General features: G+C 36.0%; 1 protein-coding gene across 3 annotated transcripts in view; it reads left to right on the forward strand.

Annotated features, from left to right (window-relative positions):
* The window catches only part of MUSK (muscle associated receptor tyrosine kinase), a 133,655-nt gene extending 117,102 nt beyond the window's left edge, over positions 1–16,553 (forward strand). For all 3 annotated transcript variants that reach the window (XM_010365567.2, XM_010365566.2, XM_010365568.2), the window contains 4 exons: positions 5,512–5,713; positions 6,227–6,418; positions 9,316–9,464; positions 15,742–16,553. In XM_010365567.2, coding sequence (XP_010363869.1) covers positions 5,512–5,713; positions 6,227–6,418; positions 9,316–9,464; positions 15,742–16,424 — 1,226 coding nt within the window. In that variant the 3' untranslated portion in view covers positions 16,425–16,553. The remainder of the gene's footprint in view (positions 1–5,511; positions 5,714–6,226; positions 6,419–9,315; positions 9,465–15,741) is intronic.
* The last annotated feature ends 4,368 nt before the right edge of the window (positions 16,554–20,921 follow it).

Below are 20,921 nucleotides of genomic sequence, written 5' to 3' on the forward strand. Positions count from 1 at the left end.
ACTCTCCCACAATGAAAGAATCTTTTCTAGAGCATCTCTGACAGAAACATTCCTTTTTCCCTCCTGAATTTATTTCTTAATTCCTTTGTAGAATGCATTAATTATTTGAACAATTTAGCTATGTAGAACTAAATTCTGGTTCTCTAGAACTTTCAACAACTGATCTTCACTCTGTTTCTTTGATTTATTTATATTCTATATGACAGTCCTTGAAATATTTGTAGACAGGCACTCAATCTCTCTCTAGTCTTCTCTTATTCACATTAAATATCTCCAATTTTCAAATTTTTCTTTTGCAACTGACTTCCAAAATCCTCACCTCCATGTTTACTCTTTACTGGCTGCACACAAGCCTGAGAATATCCAGAATAGAACACAATGCACAGAGCATGATCTGATCAGAATTTCAATGCAACCATATTTTCTGTGACAAGGCCTTGTTCTTTTATGAGTATAAACTCATGCTAGCTGGCTAATAATCTCATGACATTAATAGTCCTTCTATATACATATGAGTTTACTGATTTCATTGATTTTCTAATACATTTTCTACTAGACCAATCCAATTCGTAATTATTTTTATTACATTCTTCTAGCATTTATAATAATTTGTAATTTGTATGTTGTGTTCTATGTACTATGTTCTATGAGGCATGGTGATCCAAGACACTTTTCTTCTTATATGAAACCTTTTATCAATGTAAAATTTCACTCTCGTCTTGTTTTAGTGCTTTTAGCTTTAAATTTCTAGTATTAATAATGGTAATTTTTTCCTTGTATTTACATTAACCTAGAACCTATTTGTTCCTCTTTTATTTTTCTTTTCTTATAAACAACATATACCTGGGTTTACTCCAGTCTGATAGCTATTTTCTATTAATAGGAGGATTTAGCCTGTTCATATTTTATATAACAACTGATATACTCTATTTTATCCCTACTATCTTAACTGTACATTTTCTATTCACTCTATGTTTTTGCTTCTTCTTTTTCCTTTTCTTTACTTGTTACTGGTTATGTTTTCTCCACTGCTAAGTGAAAGTCAGATCACAATTCTTTCTACACATTGCAGTGCTCTATTTATTCCTCATTTCTGCCCACCCCATGGGACTTTCAGAACCTCCAATGAGAGCCTCAGAATGCTCAGATCTTCTTCCTTACCTCCCCTAGTACTCTTAGGTTTCTCTTTGCAGAGTGATTCTCAATATTGAGTCTCATCTAGTGAATTAGCCAAGACTCCACCCATCGCAGCCCATTTACTTTTATATTGAAGTCACTTTCTGATTCAATTGTTATTAAGAGTCGCCTCATGTATTTCCTCAGAAGGGAAAGTGTCTTGGGAGACAGAATCCCTGAAGCCTTGTATATTATCAAATTGTTTTCTTTTATTTGGGTAGTTGAAAGGTGTATTAGCTGGGAATCCTGAGTGACATTTCTCTGGGTGGTTTATAGATGTGATTTCACTCTTTTCTAGCTTCTAATGTGTGAATTTTGTCCAGTGTGAATTTTGTTTATTGTTTTCCTGTAAGTAATTTATTCTTTCTAGGTAGAAACTTTTAGATTTTTCTCTTTATCTGTATGATGAAAATCCTGTTTAATGATGTGCTATTGAACATCTCTTTCCAACTCCATGATCAGGGCTTCACGTTGGGAGCTTGACATAAGCTATGAGGGGAATCTTTATCCCATGGAAATCAGGATGGCAGACAGATCTTTCTAATGCAAAAAGTTGATTATGCTATTACACCTCTTAAAACACTCCTATGAGACCCTCCATTTGCTGCACAGCATAGTTCAAATTACTTAAATTGGTATACAAGGACTTTTCTCACTAAACCTGATATCTGCAGCCTTACCTGTAGATACTCCCCAACTCCAACAATGAAACTTCTAGGTGCACTTTAACAAGGTATCACATCTGCTTAGTTCAGATCTTGGTATATGCTATTCCTTCTTTGTAGAATACTGTCTCTCTACCCTGACTCCATTCTACTCCCTTAATTCCCCCATCCCACACATACCCCCCCCCCTTTTTTTTTTTTTTTTTTGAGACGGAGTCTCGCTCTGTTGCCCAGGCTGGAGTGCAGTGGCGCGATCTCGGCTCACTGCAAGCTCCGCCTCCCGGGTTCACGCCATTCTCCCGCCTCAGCCTCCCGACTAGCTGGGTCTACAGGTGCCCGCCACGATACCTGGCTAATTTTTTGTATTTTAATAAAGACAGGGTTTCACCATGTTGGCCAGGATGGTCTCAATCTCCTGACCTCGTGATCCTCCGCCTCAACCTCCCAAAGTGCTGGGATTACAGGTGTGAGAAACCGCGCCCGGCCCTCACCTTTTTCTTAGTCTGTTCAGGTTGCTATAACAAAATGCCACAGACTGGATGGCTTATACCACAGAAATTTATTTCTCACAGTTCTGGAGTCCAAGAAGTCCAAGATCAAGGCGCCAGCAGATTTGATATCTGGTGAGGACCCATTCCTCATAGACAAGGTGTCTTCTCCCTGTGTTCTCATGTGGCAGAAGGGGCCAGGGAGCTTTCTTGGACCTCTTTTATAAGGGCATTAGTCCCATTCATCAGGACTCTATCCTTATTCATTTCAACTTATGAATTTGGGGGAAAGACACAAAGACTCAGATCATCATAACCTTCAATTGGTTACTGGCTACTCACCATTTATATTTAACTTACAGTTATTCACTCTAGAAAACCTCCCCAGTATGTCTAAACCTGAGTTAGTGCTAGCCCTGAACACTCATAAGCATCATGTTCTTACTACTCTTATAATGCTTCTTATATTTTGTTTTATTTTTCCATTTACTCACTTGTGTCTCATGACAAGCAAAGGCTTGTCATGTTCACCACAGTTCTCTGGATACCTAACAGTCAATATTGATTTAGTGAATGCATTTACACATGGATGAATGAGTGCATAAACTCCTGTAGTGTTCAGAGGAAAAGAATAAGAGAGAAAATGAGTGAGAGAAGAGAAAAGATAAAAAGGAAAAAGAATGAAGATTCAAAGTGATCGTTTAGATCCAAAGAGCTCATTAATGTAGTTCAAGGGAAGATCAGATCAAATCAGAAGCAGTCATCAAGGAGTAACAAAACAAAACTATCTTGAAGGAAAGAAACATTTAAATCCATAAAGCAAAAGTATTGTTCCAACTATGTCATTTCTTGCATTAAAAAAAACTCACTAAATCATCATAGATTTTTCTTTTTAACATGACATTAAATTCTACTTTCTGATTCTTCTTAGAAAAATTAACCTTATATTTACCAATGAAATTACACTACCAATTTTATCAATTACATTATATTCCCTCATGCATTATATATGGTGTGAACTGCTCTGTAAACTCCAAACACAAAAGTAGTTGTTTCACCCTATCTTTTAATAATTGTTCCAACTTTATTGGGATGACTTGGGATGACTTGGGATGACTCATTCCAAAGAGAATCAGACTAGCTTTCAAGTTGGTCAGAGAGGAACCTAGTCAGTCTGTACAGTCCACCACTTCTGTGGTGCCAGACGAGGCATGCTATCACTGGTCTTGCACAGATGTTTTACTGCTGTGCTGATGTTCTTCCAGTTCCAGGTGCCTGCCTGAGTCACAGTGGTGACCAGGCCTGGCCTCTGCAGGCTTCAAAATCACTTGCTTAGCCATTGGTACTGAGGGCATTATCACTGGGTCCACTTCCAGACTAAGTCATACATGGGGAGCCTCTTGTAACCTCCAATTTTGCAAGTGTCCTATTTCAAATGGCTTTAGGCATCTACTGCCATAAAGGTTTTATTTTGACTTTGTAATATGTTATATTAATATATCCCCTTATATTAAATCATTATTCTCTGACTATAATGCAGTCAGTTGCTAACATTTCATTTAGGATCTTCTAAACCTAGGCTGTATAATCTATGTATGCACTCTTCTGCGTTAACATTGCCAGGTTGTGCTATTAGTATTATAATAATTTCTAAAATAATTTGAAAGACTTTTCTCTTACTGGAACATATTATAAATATGGAAATTTTATCTCTTTCAAGACTAAAAGAAAGTATTTTATAATGTGATGACTTAAAAATCTAGCTTCCTGCCTATGGCAATATTTGTATTTTCTAATGCTTCAAATTTGGTGATTAATATGTTCCTATCATTTTCTTTAAAGTGTGACATATATAATTACATATTATTTTAATTAACTTTGAATCTGTTATAACTTTTTTATCATTTCTAATTTTCTATGTTTGTACCCTTTCTATCTTTTTAATTAAAATTTCATTGATTAGACCACTATATGAATATTTATAAAACCAACTATTGATCTTTTAATTTTATCATTTGTGTTATGTGTATTCTAACTTATTAATTTCTGCTTGTGTATGGCTGTTACTTTATTACCTATTATCTTTTGTTTTCTGTAGTTATTGTTTCTTACCCAAAGTCTTGGGTTAAATGTTCAGTTGATTCACTTTCATTCTTTTTATCGAGTGAAAGGAGATAACACTATGACTTTATCTTTGAGCACAACTTCGGCTAAATAAAATACACACTCTTAAGAGGCTTGTGTCTAATCTGTAACTATGGTTACTCTCTACTTTTTGATAAAAAGATCGTTGATTTTTTCTTTTTTAAAAATGTCCCATTGGATTTTATTTAATCTATTATTAATTGCACTTTGGCCATTAAGTAGATATGCATCATTTCTGCTTTTAAAATTTATTGAGATTAATCCACAAATATTTGAAAAGAAGGTTTATTCCCTATTTTGGGGTGCAAAGGTCATTCTTAGCTATTAAAACATTGTTGTTGATTATTTTAAAATACTCTGTATCCCTGTTTTTGTCTTTACTCAATCTATTAAAAGGATTTAAAATGTGATTAATAAGGTTCTTTTAATACCTATACAATGGACTTTGTACTCTACAAATAGTGGTATGAGTATGGCATCTTTTGTTTTCCAAAAGTAATGCTGATTTTACTTGTATACATATCACATTGGACTTTTAAATTGAAGTTTGACAGGAGTTGTTTTTAGATGGACTTTTTCTCATTTGTGTCCTAATATTTTCATTTTTCATCTTCTTTCATGATTTTTCTTCTGTTTGTAAACTGACAGTAAATGTGTATAAAAGTTCAGCTCTAGACAATCCTGATGTCAAGTATAATTACATGAAAATATTTTATTTGATAATTTCCATGATTTATGTCAGGTCATAGATAACATGATTCAGTATAAATGGCACCAGACCAAGATCTGTATTTATCTCAGGGGGGAAAAAAAAAACCTATTTCCTCTCTCTGACTCTCATCTGTAAAATTCTATTATTCTACTAGCTGGATTTACTTACAACTAGACCTTACTGAACTTTATAGATATATAACCAGGGAGAACCTGATACATAAATATATTCTTAACATGAAATTTATTTTACTGATTGCTTAAATACAAAAAAAAAAAATTGCTTCTTAAAGGTTTGAAAATGAATAATTATTGTTTACTTACAGCATTCCCACCAATGACATCCTCAAAGCCAAGTGTGGACATTCCAAATTTGCCTTCCTCCTCCTCTTCTTCCTTCTCTGTCTCACCTACGTACTCCATGACTGTAATAATCTCCATCATGTCCAGCTTTGCAATATTTGTGCTTCTTACCATAACTACTCTCTATTGCTGCCGAAGAAGAAAACAATGGAAAAATAAGAAAAGGTGAGATTCTAGTTTCAGCTAACCACGTGTAGTAATATTTTAAAACCTCATGTTTAATATGGAGTTGGTATGACACGAGGAATATATATGACACTGCAACTCTCTAAATATATCCGTAGCCCTGCTTTAAAATTAAGTACCCCTATCATGATCTTTACAAATGTCAATGACTTTTTGGCATAGGATCAAATCAAATGCCCTAGGGTTACTGTTTCACAAAAGGTAAAATCTAAACAATAATTTGAAGGAAAATGGCTATTCCTGCTCCTTGTCTTCTCTCTCAGGCCCATTGCCATTGCTGGCTTGGAGAGTTAAACATTTCTGAGAAAATGTGCCTTTTGACTCTAGACCAAACAAAATATTTTATTGCTCTCAAACCGAAGGATCTTTGGCTGCCTAAGTATAATTTGTTTTCATTACTCTTAAATGCCATATTTCTTAGAATCTAAGTCTAAGTACAAAGATCGTACCTACTTCTGAGCTCATTCCTGATCTTGCCTGTCTTGCCTGCAGAGAATCAGCAGCAGTAACCCTCACCACACTGCCTTCTGAGCTCTTACTAGATAGACTTCATCCCAACCCCATGTACCAGAGGATGCCACTCCTTCTGAACCCCAAATTGCTCAGCCTGGAGTATCCAAGAAATAACATCGAATATGTGAGAGACATTGGAGAGGGAGCATTTGGAAGGGTGTTTCAAGCAAGGTAAAGTTATGTATGGAAAAACAATCTCCATTGAAATATGTTATGTCTGAAAAGCTACCAAACTATTAGCTTAGTATACATAATATTAGCTTTCTATATATATATACACACAGTATATATATAATATATATACACACAGTATATTATAATATATATACACACAGTATATATATAATATATATACACACAGTATATATATATATAATATATATAATAATATACACACAGTATATATATTATATAATATATAAATATATACAGTATATATATTATATAATATAGTATATATAATATATAATATAATAGATATACTGTATATATTATATAATATATATATTATATATACAGTATATATATATAATATATATAATATATATACAGTATATATAATATATAATGTATATATAATATTATATATTATATAATATATATACTGTATATATAATATATATATTATATAATATATATACTGTATATATAATATATAATATATATAATATATATATATAATATTAGCCATTGGTACTCAGGGCATAATCACTGGGTCCACTTCCAGACTAAGAAGTCATACATTGCATCTCTTGTAACCTCCAATTTTGCAAGTGTCCTATTTCAAATGGCTTTAGGCATCTACTGCCATAAAGGTTTTATTTTGACTTTGTAATATGTTATATTAATATATCCCCTTATATTAAATCATTATAATTATATTAAATCATTATATTACATATAGTATATATACACACAATCAAGCTAATGATATAGTACATATATGTATACTGTGTGTATACACACACAGTATACATATATATACACACAGTGTAATATACAGTATTATATAGTATTATTACAATATTATATATGTATTATATAGTATTCATATACTATATAAAAAGTTTTTATCAAATTAGTTAATTCTGGCCAGGTGTGGTGGCTCATGCCTGTAATCCCAGCACTTTGGGAGGCTGAGGCGGGAGGATCACCTTAGTCAAGAGTTCAAGACCAGCCTGGCCAACATGGCAAAACCATGTCTCTACTAAAAATACAAAATTTAGCCAGGCATGGTGGTGAACACCTGTAATCCCAGCTACTCGGGAGGCTGAGGCAGAATAATTGCTTGAACCCGGAAGGCAGAGGTTGCAGTGAGTCAAGATCATGCCACTGCACTCCAGCATGGGTGACAGAGCAAGACTCTGTCACAAAAACAAAAACAAAAAAACAACTAATTATTTACATCATTAACCTTATTTGTATTGCATAATACACTTCAAATCTTAATTTCTCCTCTTTGCTGGAAAACAGTAGTGTATATGGAGATAATATATTTTATTGCATTTAAAATAACTAATTTATAGGAGATGTAAATGTATCTTCACTTCTACAGTTTTCAAATAAGAAATTAATAATATAGTTCAATAATATTTCCTTTTCAGGAAATAATGTATCATATATTTTAATCATAATTTCTTACATTGTTTTAAATAATAACTCCTTACATTATAATATAATGTGTAGATATTAAGTAGATGTTCATGAAATGACAAACAGAAAAGGAATAAAAAGGCAAAAATTTATAAAACAATGAGCTCAAGAAAGGAGTATGTATTAGGGCCAATATCAGCCTATTTATCACTTTTGTGCGAACTGGAATAAAATACCCTCTCTGCTGCATGGATGTGGCTCTACAGACACACAGCTGAGCCAGAGAAAATGAATTTCGTTTTAATCTTCAACTGTCACTTTGGCCTGGTGCTCTTGGGGAAGACACAACTTAATCTCCACTCATGGTGGCCCTGGCATAGAGGTTACATGCATAATGAAAATCTCACACTAATATGTATTGGAAACCAAAATTTGCAAGGCACCACTTTAGGCTCAATGGAGGGTACAAAGATGAGTAAGCCATGGTTCCTACATCATGGAATTTAGATTCTGGACAAAGATTAAAAGGTTAAGATATAGCTGGGCACAGTGGCTCACACTTGTAATCCCAGCACTTTGGGAGGCCGAGGTGGGTGGATCACGAGGTCAGGAGATCGAGACTATCCTGGCTAACATGGTGAAACCCCATCTCTACTGAAAATACAAAAAATTAGCCGGGCATGGTGGCAGGCGCCTGTAGTCTCAGCTACTTGGGAGGCTGAGGCAGGAGAATGGCGTGAACCCAGGATGTGGAGCTTTCAGTGAGCCAAGATTGCGCCACTGCACTCCAGCCTGGGGGACAGAGCGAGACTCCATCTTAAAAAAAAAAAAAAAAAAAAAAAAAAGATTAGGATGGTAATGATAATCCCATCGGGGGTGTATACTTTAGAATTCCTATAATTTGTAAATAATGCATCTTTCAAACTTCATTGTTTGAAATTGTTGAAAATAACACCAGTGATTTTTTTTTTTTTTTTTTTGAGATGGAGTCTCGCTCTGTCACCCAGCCTGGAGTGCAGTGGCCAGATCTCAGCTCACTGCAAGCTCCGCCTCCCGGGCTTACGCCATTCTCCTGCCTCACAGCCTCCCAAGTAGCTGGGACTACAGGCGCCCGTCATCTCGCCCGGCTAGTGTTTTGTATTTTTTAGTAGAGACAGGGTTTCACCGTGTTAGCCAGGATGGTCTCGATCTCCTGACCTCGTGATCTGCCCGTCTCGGCCTCCCAAAGTGCTGGGATTACAGGCTTGAGCCACCGCGCCTGGCCCAACACCAGTGATTTTTATTAGTTGACATCAAGGAGTTTTAAGTATGTTGTCTTTCTTTGATCCTATAGGCTCTGGGAAAGGCTGCACGAGCCTTAACCAGTCATTTACACATGGGAGGTGGGAGGATATGTATAAATGTGGTTAGGTATAATGGGGGTATGTATGATGTCCATGATCTTTGGTTTCTTTTTCAATAAATGTATCTCTCAGGGCACCAGGTTTACTTCCCTATGAACCTTTCACTATGGTGGCAGTAAAGATGCTCAAAGAAGAAGCCTCGGCAGATATGCAAGCGGACTTTCAGAGGGAGGCAGCCCTCATGGCAGAATTTGACAACCCTAACATTGTGAAGCTCTTAGGTATGAAAATACAAGTGAGGATATGCATTTCATCAGAAAACAGAGGATTTCCAAGTTTTTCTTCCCTTGTTTATGCTTTTGCTTTTCTCCTTGATCAGTGAGACATTTCTGTTCCTTTTCAAAGTTAGCTTCTTCACCTTGGTCTATCCCAACCTTATAGGACGTTCATGGCTTAATGGATTATCCCTCTTTAAATTCATCACTTCAATTTGTCTCTGTCTTTGCTGCCTCCTTACTATTTACAAAAATGTTTAAAATATCCCCATTGTAAAAAATTAATACTGCTTCTCTATCACAAAATGTATCAATATTGAAGAGTCTGTATATTTTACTTGTTTATTTTGTTTCTCCTCTTTCTTCCCTAACTAGAATGTCATGAGCAGTGATTTGTATCTTTCTATTCATTGTTGAGTTCCAGTTTATTCCCAGATTCATAAATTCAACACAAATTTTACAAATATTTAGTTTTTATTAATTATACAGCAATGAATAAAACTTTCAAAAATCTGTGCTCTTGGCTGGGAGCAGTGGCTCAAGCCTGCAATCTCAGCACTTTGGGAATCTGAGGCAGGTGGATCACTTGAAGTCAGGAGTTTGACACCAGCCTGACCAACATGGTGAAACCCCATCTCTACTAAAAATAGAAAAATTAGCTGGGTGTGGTGGTGTGGGCCTATAATCCCAGCTACTCAGGAGACTGAGGCATGAGAATCGCTTACACTGGGGAGGTGGAGGTTGCGGTAAGCCAAGATTACACCACTGCACTGCAGCCTGGGTGACACAGCGAGATTCCATCTTTAAAAAAGAAAGAAAAAAAAAATCTGTGCTCTCATAGAGCATACATTCACTCTATTGGAGGAGAGAGATAATAAAAATAAACACAAAAATATGGGATGCTGGATATTAAGTTCTAAAGACTTTTTAAAATGTTAAAGCAGAGAAGTTTTTGGAATGTGAGCTACAATGTTTTAAGTCTTCAGTGAAAATATTACATTTATATAAAGACCTGGCAGAGGCAAGGGAATAACAGTGTGGATATCTTGGAAAAGAACATTCCAATAAGAATGAGAAGCATTTGCAAAGGTACTGTGGCAAGAGCAGATGTGGCATGCTTGAGGAATAGTGAGGAGATGAATGTGGCTGGAGCAGAGTGAAAGATGGGGAGAGTTATCAAAGATGAGATCAGAGAGGTAATAGGGGAGGTGGGCAGGTCCTGTCAGGCCTTATTCAAAACATTAGCTTTTAAGCTAAGTTGGGAAACAAATGGAGAGTTTCAGCCAAGACATGACATGACACAACTCACATTTTTTCAGATCTTGTCTGGCTGCTTTCTTGAGCTTTGCCTGAAAGGAAGCAATAAACTCAGGAAGACAGCAAACAGGTATTGCAATGATGCAGCAAGAGAAGATGGTGGAATGGACCAGGTGGTGGTAGTGAAGGTCGTGAGAAGTGATTCTCATGTGTAATTTGAAAGTAGAGCCAAATAATTTGCTGACAGACCAAATCTGAGATGTGCAGAAAACAGAAAAGTCAAACATAGTATCAAGGTATTTGGCTGTGCAGATGAGTGAATGGAGGTGGCATTGGCTGAGTTGAGGAATACCCAGGAGGAACAGGTTCTTTTAGTGGAGAGAGTGCGAATTCATTTAAATATGTGGTTTTTGTCTGGGCATGGTGGCTCATGCCTATAATTTCAACACTTTGTGAGGCCAAGGCGGGCAGATCACCTGAGGTCAGGAATTCAAGACTAGCCTGGCCAACATGGTAAAACCCCATCTCTACTGAAAATACAAAAATTAGCCTGGCGTGGTGGCACACACTTGCAATCCCAGCTGCTTGGGACGCTGAGGCAGGAGAATTGCTTGAACTCAGGAGGCGGAGGTTGCAGTGAACCAAGATTGTGCCATTGCACTCCAGCCTGGATGACAGAGCAAGTCTCCATCTGAAAAAAAAAAAAGACGTGTTTTTTGGCGATGCCTATTCAACATCCACATGAAGTTAAGGAGGGATGTGGATACGGAGGCTTAGAGTTCAAAAAGCATGATCTGGCTAGACATGAATCCAAGGCTATTGCAGTATATAGAGTATTTAAAGCCATGAGGTTGGGCAAGACACCTAAGTATGGAAAAAGCAAGCCAGAACAGAGAAGAGATCCAAGGACCAAGGCCAGGAACATTCCAGCATTTAGGATGAGAAAGAAGAGATGAACAAGAAAAACAAACTGAAAACAAGCAACCAATGAAATAGAGTAAATCAAGAGAGTGTGGTGTCCTGGAAATCAAATGAAATATTTTAAATAGGTGAAAGTGAGCGTGTGTCTTATGCATTAAGTCTAGTGAGAGAAGGACTATAAAGTGACCTTGAATTTGTAAACATGGAGGTTTATTGGTAACCCCGAGAAGAGAAGTTTCTTAGGAATGTTGGGGGCAAGAGGAAATGTAAGTGAGCTCAAAAGAAGAGGAAGAGAAAATTTGGAGAAAAATTATAAACAACTTGTTTTGCTATAAAGGTGAACCAAGGAACATGGATAGAGCTGAAGGGGGCAGAAAGAGGCATGCTTCCTTTCATGTAGAAATAATAGCACATTTGTAAATTAATGAGAATGATCCAGTAAAGAGAAAAATTGATTATAGGGTTGGCAAATAGTGGAAGTAACATCTTTGAACAGTGAGAGGGAATGGAATCTTGACACTGCTGGATGGATTGGCCTTTGTTAAGAGAATGCTCAGATCAACCATAGTAATAAGAGAGTATTGACTGAAGATTGTAGACAGTCTCTTCTGACTGATTTAGTTTTCTCTGTGAGGTAGGAATCAAGATCTCATCTTAGAGGTAGGAATGGGAGAAGAGTTGAAGATTTGAGGGAAGAGAAGAAATAAATCGTCATCTAAGAAAAATCCATTTTTACATAAAATATAAAATGGACTAGAGAAATACAGTATGATTGGCAAGAAAATTAAAAACTTACTTGAAATTAGAGATTACACGTTTAACATGAGACTGGTCAGCATGGTTGTGTATTCATCCAAATGCCACCAGATGGGCATAGACCCATTAATGAGGAATTAAATTTTATCAGAATTAGCATTTTGCCACACAAGTAAGTTGAAGTCAAATTGAGGCAAATAAGAGGGGTGTATGCAAAGGAGTGATTATCATGATTGATCAAGGAACTTAAGTTGTTTAAGGAAGGAAGACAAAACGTGAAGAAAGTGAGGGATCATTAAAAGGGGGTAGGATCAATAGATTAAAAGTTTCAGTTGGGTCAAAGGATTTTTAGAGTTAGGGCACTTGAGGCAGTGAACTAGGGTGAAAAGGGGAGGAAGTGATGAACAAATAGAGTAACTGAAAATGAGATTATGGGAGGTATACAGATGTATGGAATGATAAGGTCAGGGGTATGACAATGAGAGTAATTAGCTGAAGTTGGGCAGAGGTCTAAGGAAAGAAGTAAAGTAATTTAGTGGTCAGGATATTGGAAGGAATCTAGATAAATATTAAAATCAAGAATTTCTATAGTAGTTTCTTGAATACTTTCTGGCACATTGTAGGTACTCTATAAATATTTGTTCAATAAAGGAGTAAAAGATATTCAGTACATAACAATTCATCTTGAAAATACTTCTTCCATTTCCCCAAATCCTAAACATTCATTTATTCATTCTTCATCACACAAAAATCTGAATCTGGTTTCTGCCCCCTACCCTCTTTATTTACTTTCTCAAATAGTATACATTTACTCATTAAACAAACATATATACATGTATATTTTCAAGATTATCAAGCAATTCCTATTTCAACTTTTCTTAAAATGTTGACTCTGTGTTCATATACAGTTTATAACATCCTGAATTCCTGAAATTGACTCAAACACAAACTATGTACAATTTTCAAATTATGATCACCACAGTAGCATGCTTATACATCAGTACTTGGAGTTTTCTCTCATTTTTATTGTCCAACAAGAACTGAAACTTATTTTGCCATTTGTTAAATGCTATATCTAAATTCCATTTCAATATCCAATGAACACAGGTTCTATTTTTTATCAAGTATACATAAACAGTAATCATTCATGCAAGTGATTCCACTAGTCTCATAGTTTCTTGGAAGTTAATCCCAATGAAGTAAGATGACAACAGTGGAAGAAAGGGGAATTGGGAAAGTCCATAAAATTCACTTCTATCAATAAAAGAAATCTACTTTGTTTTATATATTTGAAATATCAGCCACTTACTGAACATGTTCGTATCTTAAAAATTGACTCCCCTTTATTGAAATCCTAAAGTGTACAATGGTTTTGTAGTCATAAATTGGGAAAAAATGGTATAATTAAAGAAATATGTAGAATTTTAGAATGGGAGTAGGCATTAAATATTGTAGACTCTTACAGAATGTTCTGGCAGTGGAGCAAATAGTAGAACAATCAGGTGAGATTATTCATTGAAGATGTTATGCCAAAGTTTAAAGACATGGCTTGGGCTAGGCATGAGGTTTTCTTATGCCCGTCCATCTACCTATCCATCCTTAAATCTATCCATGCATCCACCTATCCATTAATTAATCCATCCACCTATCCATTAATTAATCCATCCACCCATCAACATATATTGAAAACCCATAGTGAGCCATGTTAGAACTGAGGTTACAAGGATGAATAAAACACAGTCTTCCTCTCAATAATTATTCCATTTTGAAGTCCCAACTAAGAGTTGGTTTTGAGTAATTACAATGTAGAAAACATTTCAAGGTCTTAAATAAATGTATACACATATATAATTATAAATTATATCTATACACATGTATATATAATTGTTCATAATCATCACAAAGTAGAAATCTTTTATGTAATATTTTCTTTATCAGAGTGGAAAATTTCATTAAATAAACTTAGAAATTTTTTCTATTTTTGAGAGAAATATTTTTCACTTTTTTCCAGTATAAGAAATTATTTTTAAATCAACTCAACCAATGTAACAATGGTAAAGCCAGTTGATGAGGTAGGTAAGTCCCTGTTAACTAAAGATTATCCAGAAAGGATCCCATAGAGGAAATTTATAAGTATTACCCAGTTGGTATTTCTTTATTTTTTCCCTTTAGTTTATATAAATGTGCTAATTGAGGTCCTTGCAATTAAAATTTAATGCCAAAATAAATAAACCAAGATAGCAGTATTCCTCATTTCTCCTCTTTTTCAAACAGCTACTTTTAACTTTTGCCTGAAAAAAACCCAATAGATCTAATAATCTATTTTTAAGGTGATGTGAAATTATGCCCATCTTATCTAATATTCCAGGTTCTCCAGTTTCCCTCTCAAATATATCAAGACTTTAAGATTTGAAAATGATCTTCTGGCTTTAAATCTAAGACTTTATTTATATTAACATTTTTTGGTAGCATGAACATTGTAAAACCTAAATTTCAAAATGTTTTACTGCAGCAACTTAAATACTTCATCTAAGACACTTGAATTGTATTTGTTATTGCTTCCAAACTTGACACATCTTTCTTATTAACATCCTTCATAGAAGTAAACAGAAACAGACAGCAATCGTATTACATATTCAGAGCAAGCATCCATTCATAAATTAATTCACCAAACATTATGAGACATCTGCTCTGCCAGACACGTGGTAGGTGTGGGGAATTTTTAAAGAAGAATAAGGTGCAATCTCTCCTTTCAAAGTGCTAAAATGTCGGGGAGAAACCTCAAATAGTCAAATGATTATAAAACAGGATGGTAGGTTCTCTGTGAAAGGAAGATAGTAGGAAAATCTAACAGTTCCTGGAAGGGTCAGGAGCTGAGGCACCCTAGGGAGAGTGATAAATAAACTGAATCTTAAAGGCAAAGAGAGATGTTTAGGCAGAGAAACAGGGTCATGGTTCAACTATGGTGTTGTCAACAAAAAACCAGGGCCTCCAGATTTCAGAGAGAAGAGCCACTCCAATGAACTGATACACCATGTACTTATATGCACCATGTACTTGGTGTGCCATGTATGATGTACTTGTGACAAGTGCCCAGGACAACAGTGCTCTGCTGGAAGTCCTCAAAAACTTTAGCCAAGGGACGGAAACCCCACTAACCAGAGTGCATTTCCTAGCTGAGATTTCTTATGTTGTGATTAAAAGGATGTAAATATTAAAAAACAAATATACTACAACAACAAAAAACAGGGCTTCATATGTTCTGACCTGGTTGTTTGCTTTTGGAGTGCTCTTTCCATTGTTTCATTGTAGAAACTGAGACTAACAGAGGATGGTCTTTTGGTTCCAGGGGTGTGTGCTGTCGGGAAGCCAATGTGCCTGCTCTTTGAATACATGGCCTATGGTGACCTCAATGAGTTCCTCCGCAGCATGTCCCCTCACACCGTGTGCAGCCTCAGTCACAGTGACTTGTCTATGAGGGCTCAGGTCTCCAGCCCTGGACCCCCACCCCTCTCCTGTGCTGAGCAGCTTTGCATTGCCAGGCAAGTGGCAGCTGGTATGGCTTACCTCTCAGAACGTAAGTTTGTTCACCGAGATTTAGCCACCAGGAACTGCCTGGTGGGCGAGCACATGGTGGTAAAAATTGCTGACTTTGGCCTCTCCAGGAACATCTACTCAGCAGACTACTACAAAGCTAATGAAAACGACGCTATCCCTATCCGTTGGATGCCACCAGAGTCCATTTTTTATAACCGCTACACTACAGAGTCTGATGTGTGGGCCTACGGCGTGGTCCTCTGGGAGATCTTCTCCTATGGCCTGCAGCCCTACTACGGGATGGCCCATGAGGAGGTCATTTACTATGTGCGAGATGGCAACATCCTCTCCTGCCCTGAGAACTGCCCCGTGGAGCTGTACAATCTCATGCGTCTATGTTGGAGCAAGCTGCCTGCAGACAGACCCAGTTTCACCAGTATTCACCGAATTCTGGAACGCATGTGTGAGAGGGCAGAGGGAACTGTGAGTGTCTAAGGTTGAAGACGTTCAAATAAAATGCTGCAGTTTCCTCTCAGACTCTGTGAGCCAGGGGAATCCTACACCAGAGGCCCGACAAGACCCACATAGGAAAGAGTAAGAGTAGACATGAGTAGCATGTTGTTTGTTTCCCAGGGAGAGCAAAGACAGTGCAAAACCCATGTGGTAGACGGACCTGTTGAAGGCCAGTGATTGGAAACACAGGCTAGGAAATGTGTCAGATAATGGAGACAACTATTTTTCTTTATGAAGGTTTGTAATATACACTGCACAGGGAAGAATGTCATCCTGTTCAGTTTCCAAATCAGCTGGTCACAGAGTAAAGCTCTGCTGTATTAAATTTTAATATGAAATGGGATTCAGAGCTTCATTTTTTAATGGAGTTAATTCCTGTCCATTGTGAAAGTAGCTTAATCTTCATGGAAGACACTTAGGTGAAGTACAGAAAACTAAAAAGAAGGAAAAGCCACTCATTCTCTCTCCACCCAAAGATGAGTCTCAGTGTTTTGTTAAATCTTTCTTGCATTTAATGCATAATTTTATATTTGTTTGTATTCTGCAGAGTCATGGTTATATTTTATTGATAGAGGGTTTCTAAGGAATGAAACAGCAAATCAGCAGGGCTGTGACTTTGAGTTCACTTTTCTGTCCTGTGTCTCTCCTTTTTTCCTTTCTGTGCACTTGTCATGAATTAAATCTGCTTATTTTATTCCTCCAGTTTCCTTGAAACAAGTTTTTGTATCTTACTGATTTACCTTTTCCTTTAAAAATTGTGTTGGTATTTTTTCCATTGCTTTAATCTTTATTTCTTCTTCTTTCCAGAACTTCTGTTCTTTTTTAGTTATTTAGCTATTTTTTCCCTTTTATTTCATTCATATAATAAACACTCTGGCAGAAATAATAACATTTTAAATAACATTGTAGGTTGACATGTATATGCCTTTGCAAAGTATCACTATTTTTTTCTGCATTTGCCTTTGAAGCCACACATTTCAAAATTCTCACCTATTAATATTATTACTAGAGTCTATTTAAATCTCTTAAACCATAATTTATAATATGGGATTTCAAAAGATACACTTGTGGCTCTGAGTTATTTCAAAACTGATATATCTGTACATTCTGACATTTTATTCCTTTTAGAAACAAATTCAATTGGCTGTGGAATTAACTGATTTTGTTGTATTTCATGACTTTTTTTTTTCTTTTTTTTTTTTTTTTTAAAGAAGCTCTGGAACTCAGATTCCTGGAGGTTCAGATTTTTTCTTAGTGGACCCTCACACAATACATCTTTATCTAAGTACATATATGATCTGAATTTATTTCCGATATAGCATGAAACCAAATTCTCCTGAAAATGAACAGGGAAGAGAAAATAACAGTCTACTCTATACCAGCTTATCTTAATTCAAACTAATTGGTAGTTAGGGTATTGGAGGAATGGTGTGAATTCTTGAAAGTAGATTTTCACTGTCTGCTGGAAAACTCTGCCTGAAATCCCCAAATCTGCCTCATGTAACAACTTGACATCTTTGACGGGAAACCTGCTGTTTCTTATTCATAGTGCCTGCAGGCAACCAAGACAAAAATGTAGAAATTTTCCTCAATTTTGCCCTCTCTTTCATCCTCAATTTTCTTTTAGTTTCACTTCCTAAAATCCTCCTGCTGACATTCTCTTCCCTTCAACCCAAGAGCTGATGACTGAACCTCCACTGTTGTCCACCTGTCTATTATCTGGCCTTCCTCTCATTTCAGGCCTGAACAGATTCTATAGGATACAATGACAGTAAGGTGGTCCTTAATCACAGTTCTGGTTCACAAATAGCGAGGTCAGCATTTAGGACTGAGACTTAGAGAAGTGCTTCAGATAAAAATCATGATTCTAAGTCCAAAATTGATACTGTCATCCAAAGGACTGAATGAAGAATAAAGTTGCAGTGTGTGTCCAAAACAGAAAGTCAGATGCCAATAAAGCAGAAAAGTTGGAGAGGGCCACCAGCAAGTCTAGAACTTTAGCATAGATATCCATGGCTTATTTTAGATGGTTCATGTATGCTCTGCAAAATTGAAAGACAGCTTCAGGCTTTCTCTGCTGATAAAGTTTTGTTGTGAAAGACAGACATAGAAATCAGGCTGACAGGAAATGGAGTAACAATAATTATAAAAATTGTAATATCAGCTAGTATTTATTGAAATCTTACCATGTGGATTCTGAGGCCTTTAAATATATGAACTTAAACCTCACAACATCCCTGTAATGTTGGTACTATCATTATATACATTTTAGTTTTGCTTTATTTTGTTTTGCTTTGTTTTTGAGACGGAGTCTCGCTTTGTCTCCCAGGCTGGAGTGCAGTGGCATGACCTCGGCTCACTGCAGGCTCCACCTCCAACAGTCACAGAGAGATTGTGCAACTGGCCCAAGCACACGCAGTAACAGAGCCTACTTTTTGACCAAAAAAGGCCAAATTCTCAACCACCACACTGTGGAGCCTCTGTACATTATAGAAGCAATAACTGAACCTCAGTAACTGTGGACGTGCTTTGAATTTACATGTAGTTTCAAGCACACGTTATACCTTTTATTCTGTTAACTTCCTAAGTCTTTTTAATGAGTAGCAAAAAAGCATACTTTATGGTACATCTAGTTCTAGATCCTTGAGGAATTGCCATACTGTTTTCCATAATGGTTGAACTAGTTTACAATCCCACTAACAGTGTAAAAGTGTTCCTATTTCTCCACATCCTCTCCAACAGCTGTTGTTTCCTGATTTTTTAATGATTGCTGTTCTAACTGGTGTGAGATGGTATCTCATTGTGGTTTTGATTTGCATTTCTCTGATGGCGAGTGATGATGAGGGACCCAGCCATCCCACTACTGGGTATATACCCAAAGGATTATAAATTATTCTACTACAAAGACACATGCACACGTATGTTTATTGCGGCACTATTCACAATAGCAAAGACTTGGAATCAACCCAAATGTCCATCTGTGACAGACTGGATTAAGAAAATGTGGCACATATACACCATGGAATACTATGCAGCCATAAAAAAGGATGAGTTTGCATCCTTTGTAGGGACATGGATGCAGCTGGAAACCATCATTCTTAGCAAACTATCACAAGAAGAGAAAACCAAACACCGCATGTTCTCACTCATAGGTGGGTACTGAACAATGAGATCACTTGGACTCGGGAAGGGGAACATCACACACTGGGGCCTATCATGGGGAGGGGGGAGGGGGGAGGGATTGCATTGGGAGTTATACATGATATAAATGATGAATTGATGGGTGCTGACGAGTTGATGGGTGCAGCACACCAACATGGCACAAGTATACATATGTAACAAACCTGCACGTTATGCACATGTACCCTAGAACTTGAAGTATAATAAAAATAAATAAATAAATAAATAAATAAATAAATAAATAAAAGCATACTTTAACATTATCAAGTTAATCAAAACATCTAATAGGTGACATGCTTATTTTTTCATGAGTTCTAATTGCATTTTCAAGTTAAGATCACTAACTTATTCATAAGTGCTCAGTCTAATGTTCTGAATCACAGGAATATAGATGCATTATTCACCAATATTGTTTTCTTTTTTAAATAAGGTATTTTTTCATAGTAGAATCATCATATAAATTCAAAAAGGTAGACAAAAGAGAGACACTCACAGTGTCACTGTTACCAAGTGCCAGGACAGACATCAGTAAGGCACCAGCAGTCATTTTTAGTGGTCAAATGCCAAACATGGTAAGATACCAGAGTATTTTTCACATGACATCCAAAAACATATTCTCTTCTATTGTGGGGGAGCAGAAAAAGAACACTTTCTTTTCATTTTATATTATATTACAAACCTGTTCCACGTCATTAAATATTCTTCTAAAAATCCAATTTAATTTTGGAGTAATATTCTATTTTATTCATATGCTGTAATTTAGCTAATCAATCCTGTATTTTTGAACATTTAGGTTTTTTCCAATTTTCATCATTATAAACAATGCTGTAATTAACATCCTTATTTGTGCATGTCCACATTTCTTTTTATGAAAATTCAGAGAAAGGAAATGTCTGGACCAAATGGCACGTACAATATTAACACTTTTGTTATGTGGTTTCATATTCTGCAGAAATATTACTCCCACTTCTGCATTGTACAAGAGATCTCATAGCCCTAAACATTTGCTTTCATAGATAATTAATTTTCTGTTTTTTAGAAATCTTTTGTCTCTTTGGTTATAGAAAAAGATAACCTCTTTTTAATTTTATTTTTTAAATTACTAGTCAGGTTGAATTTTTCTTGTTCCTAGGTCATTAACAGTTTTTATTTTGGCAATTGTCTACAGCTCATTTTTCTACTGTGTTCTTTTTCTATTGAATTGTGGGATTTATCTTGTAAAAAGCATATTAAACCTTTTTCATACTTTACACAAGAGATCACATATACTTTCTTTACCTTAAAATAACATTTGCTTAC

This window comes from Rhinopithecus roxellana, chromosome 16, assembly GCF_007565055.1.
Source record: "Rhinopithecus roxellana isolate Shanxi Qingling chromosome 16, ASM756505v1, whole genome shotgun sequence".
Taxonomy (NCBI): Eukaryota; Metazoa; Chordata; class Mammalia; order Primates; family Cercopithecidae; genus Rhinopithecus; species Rhinopithecus roxellana.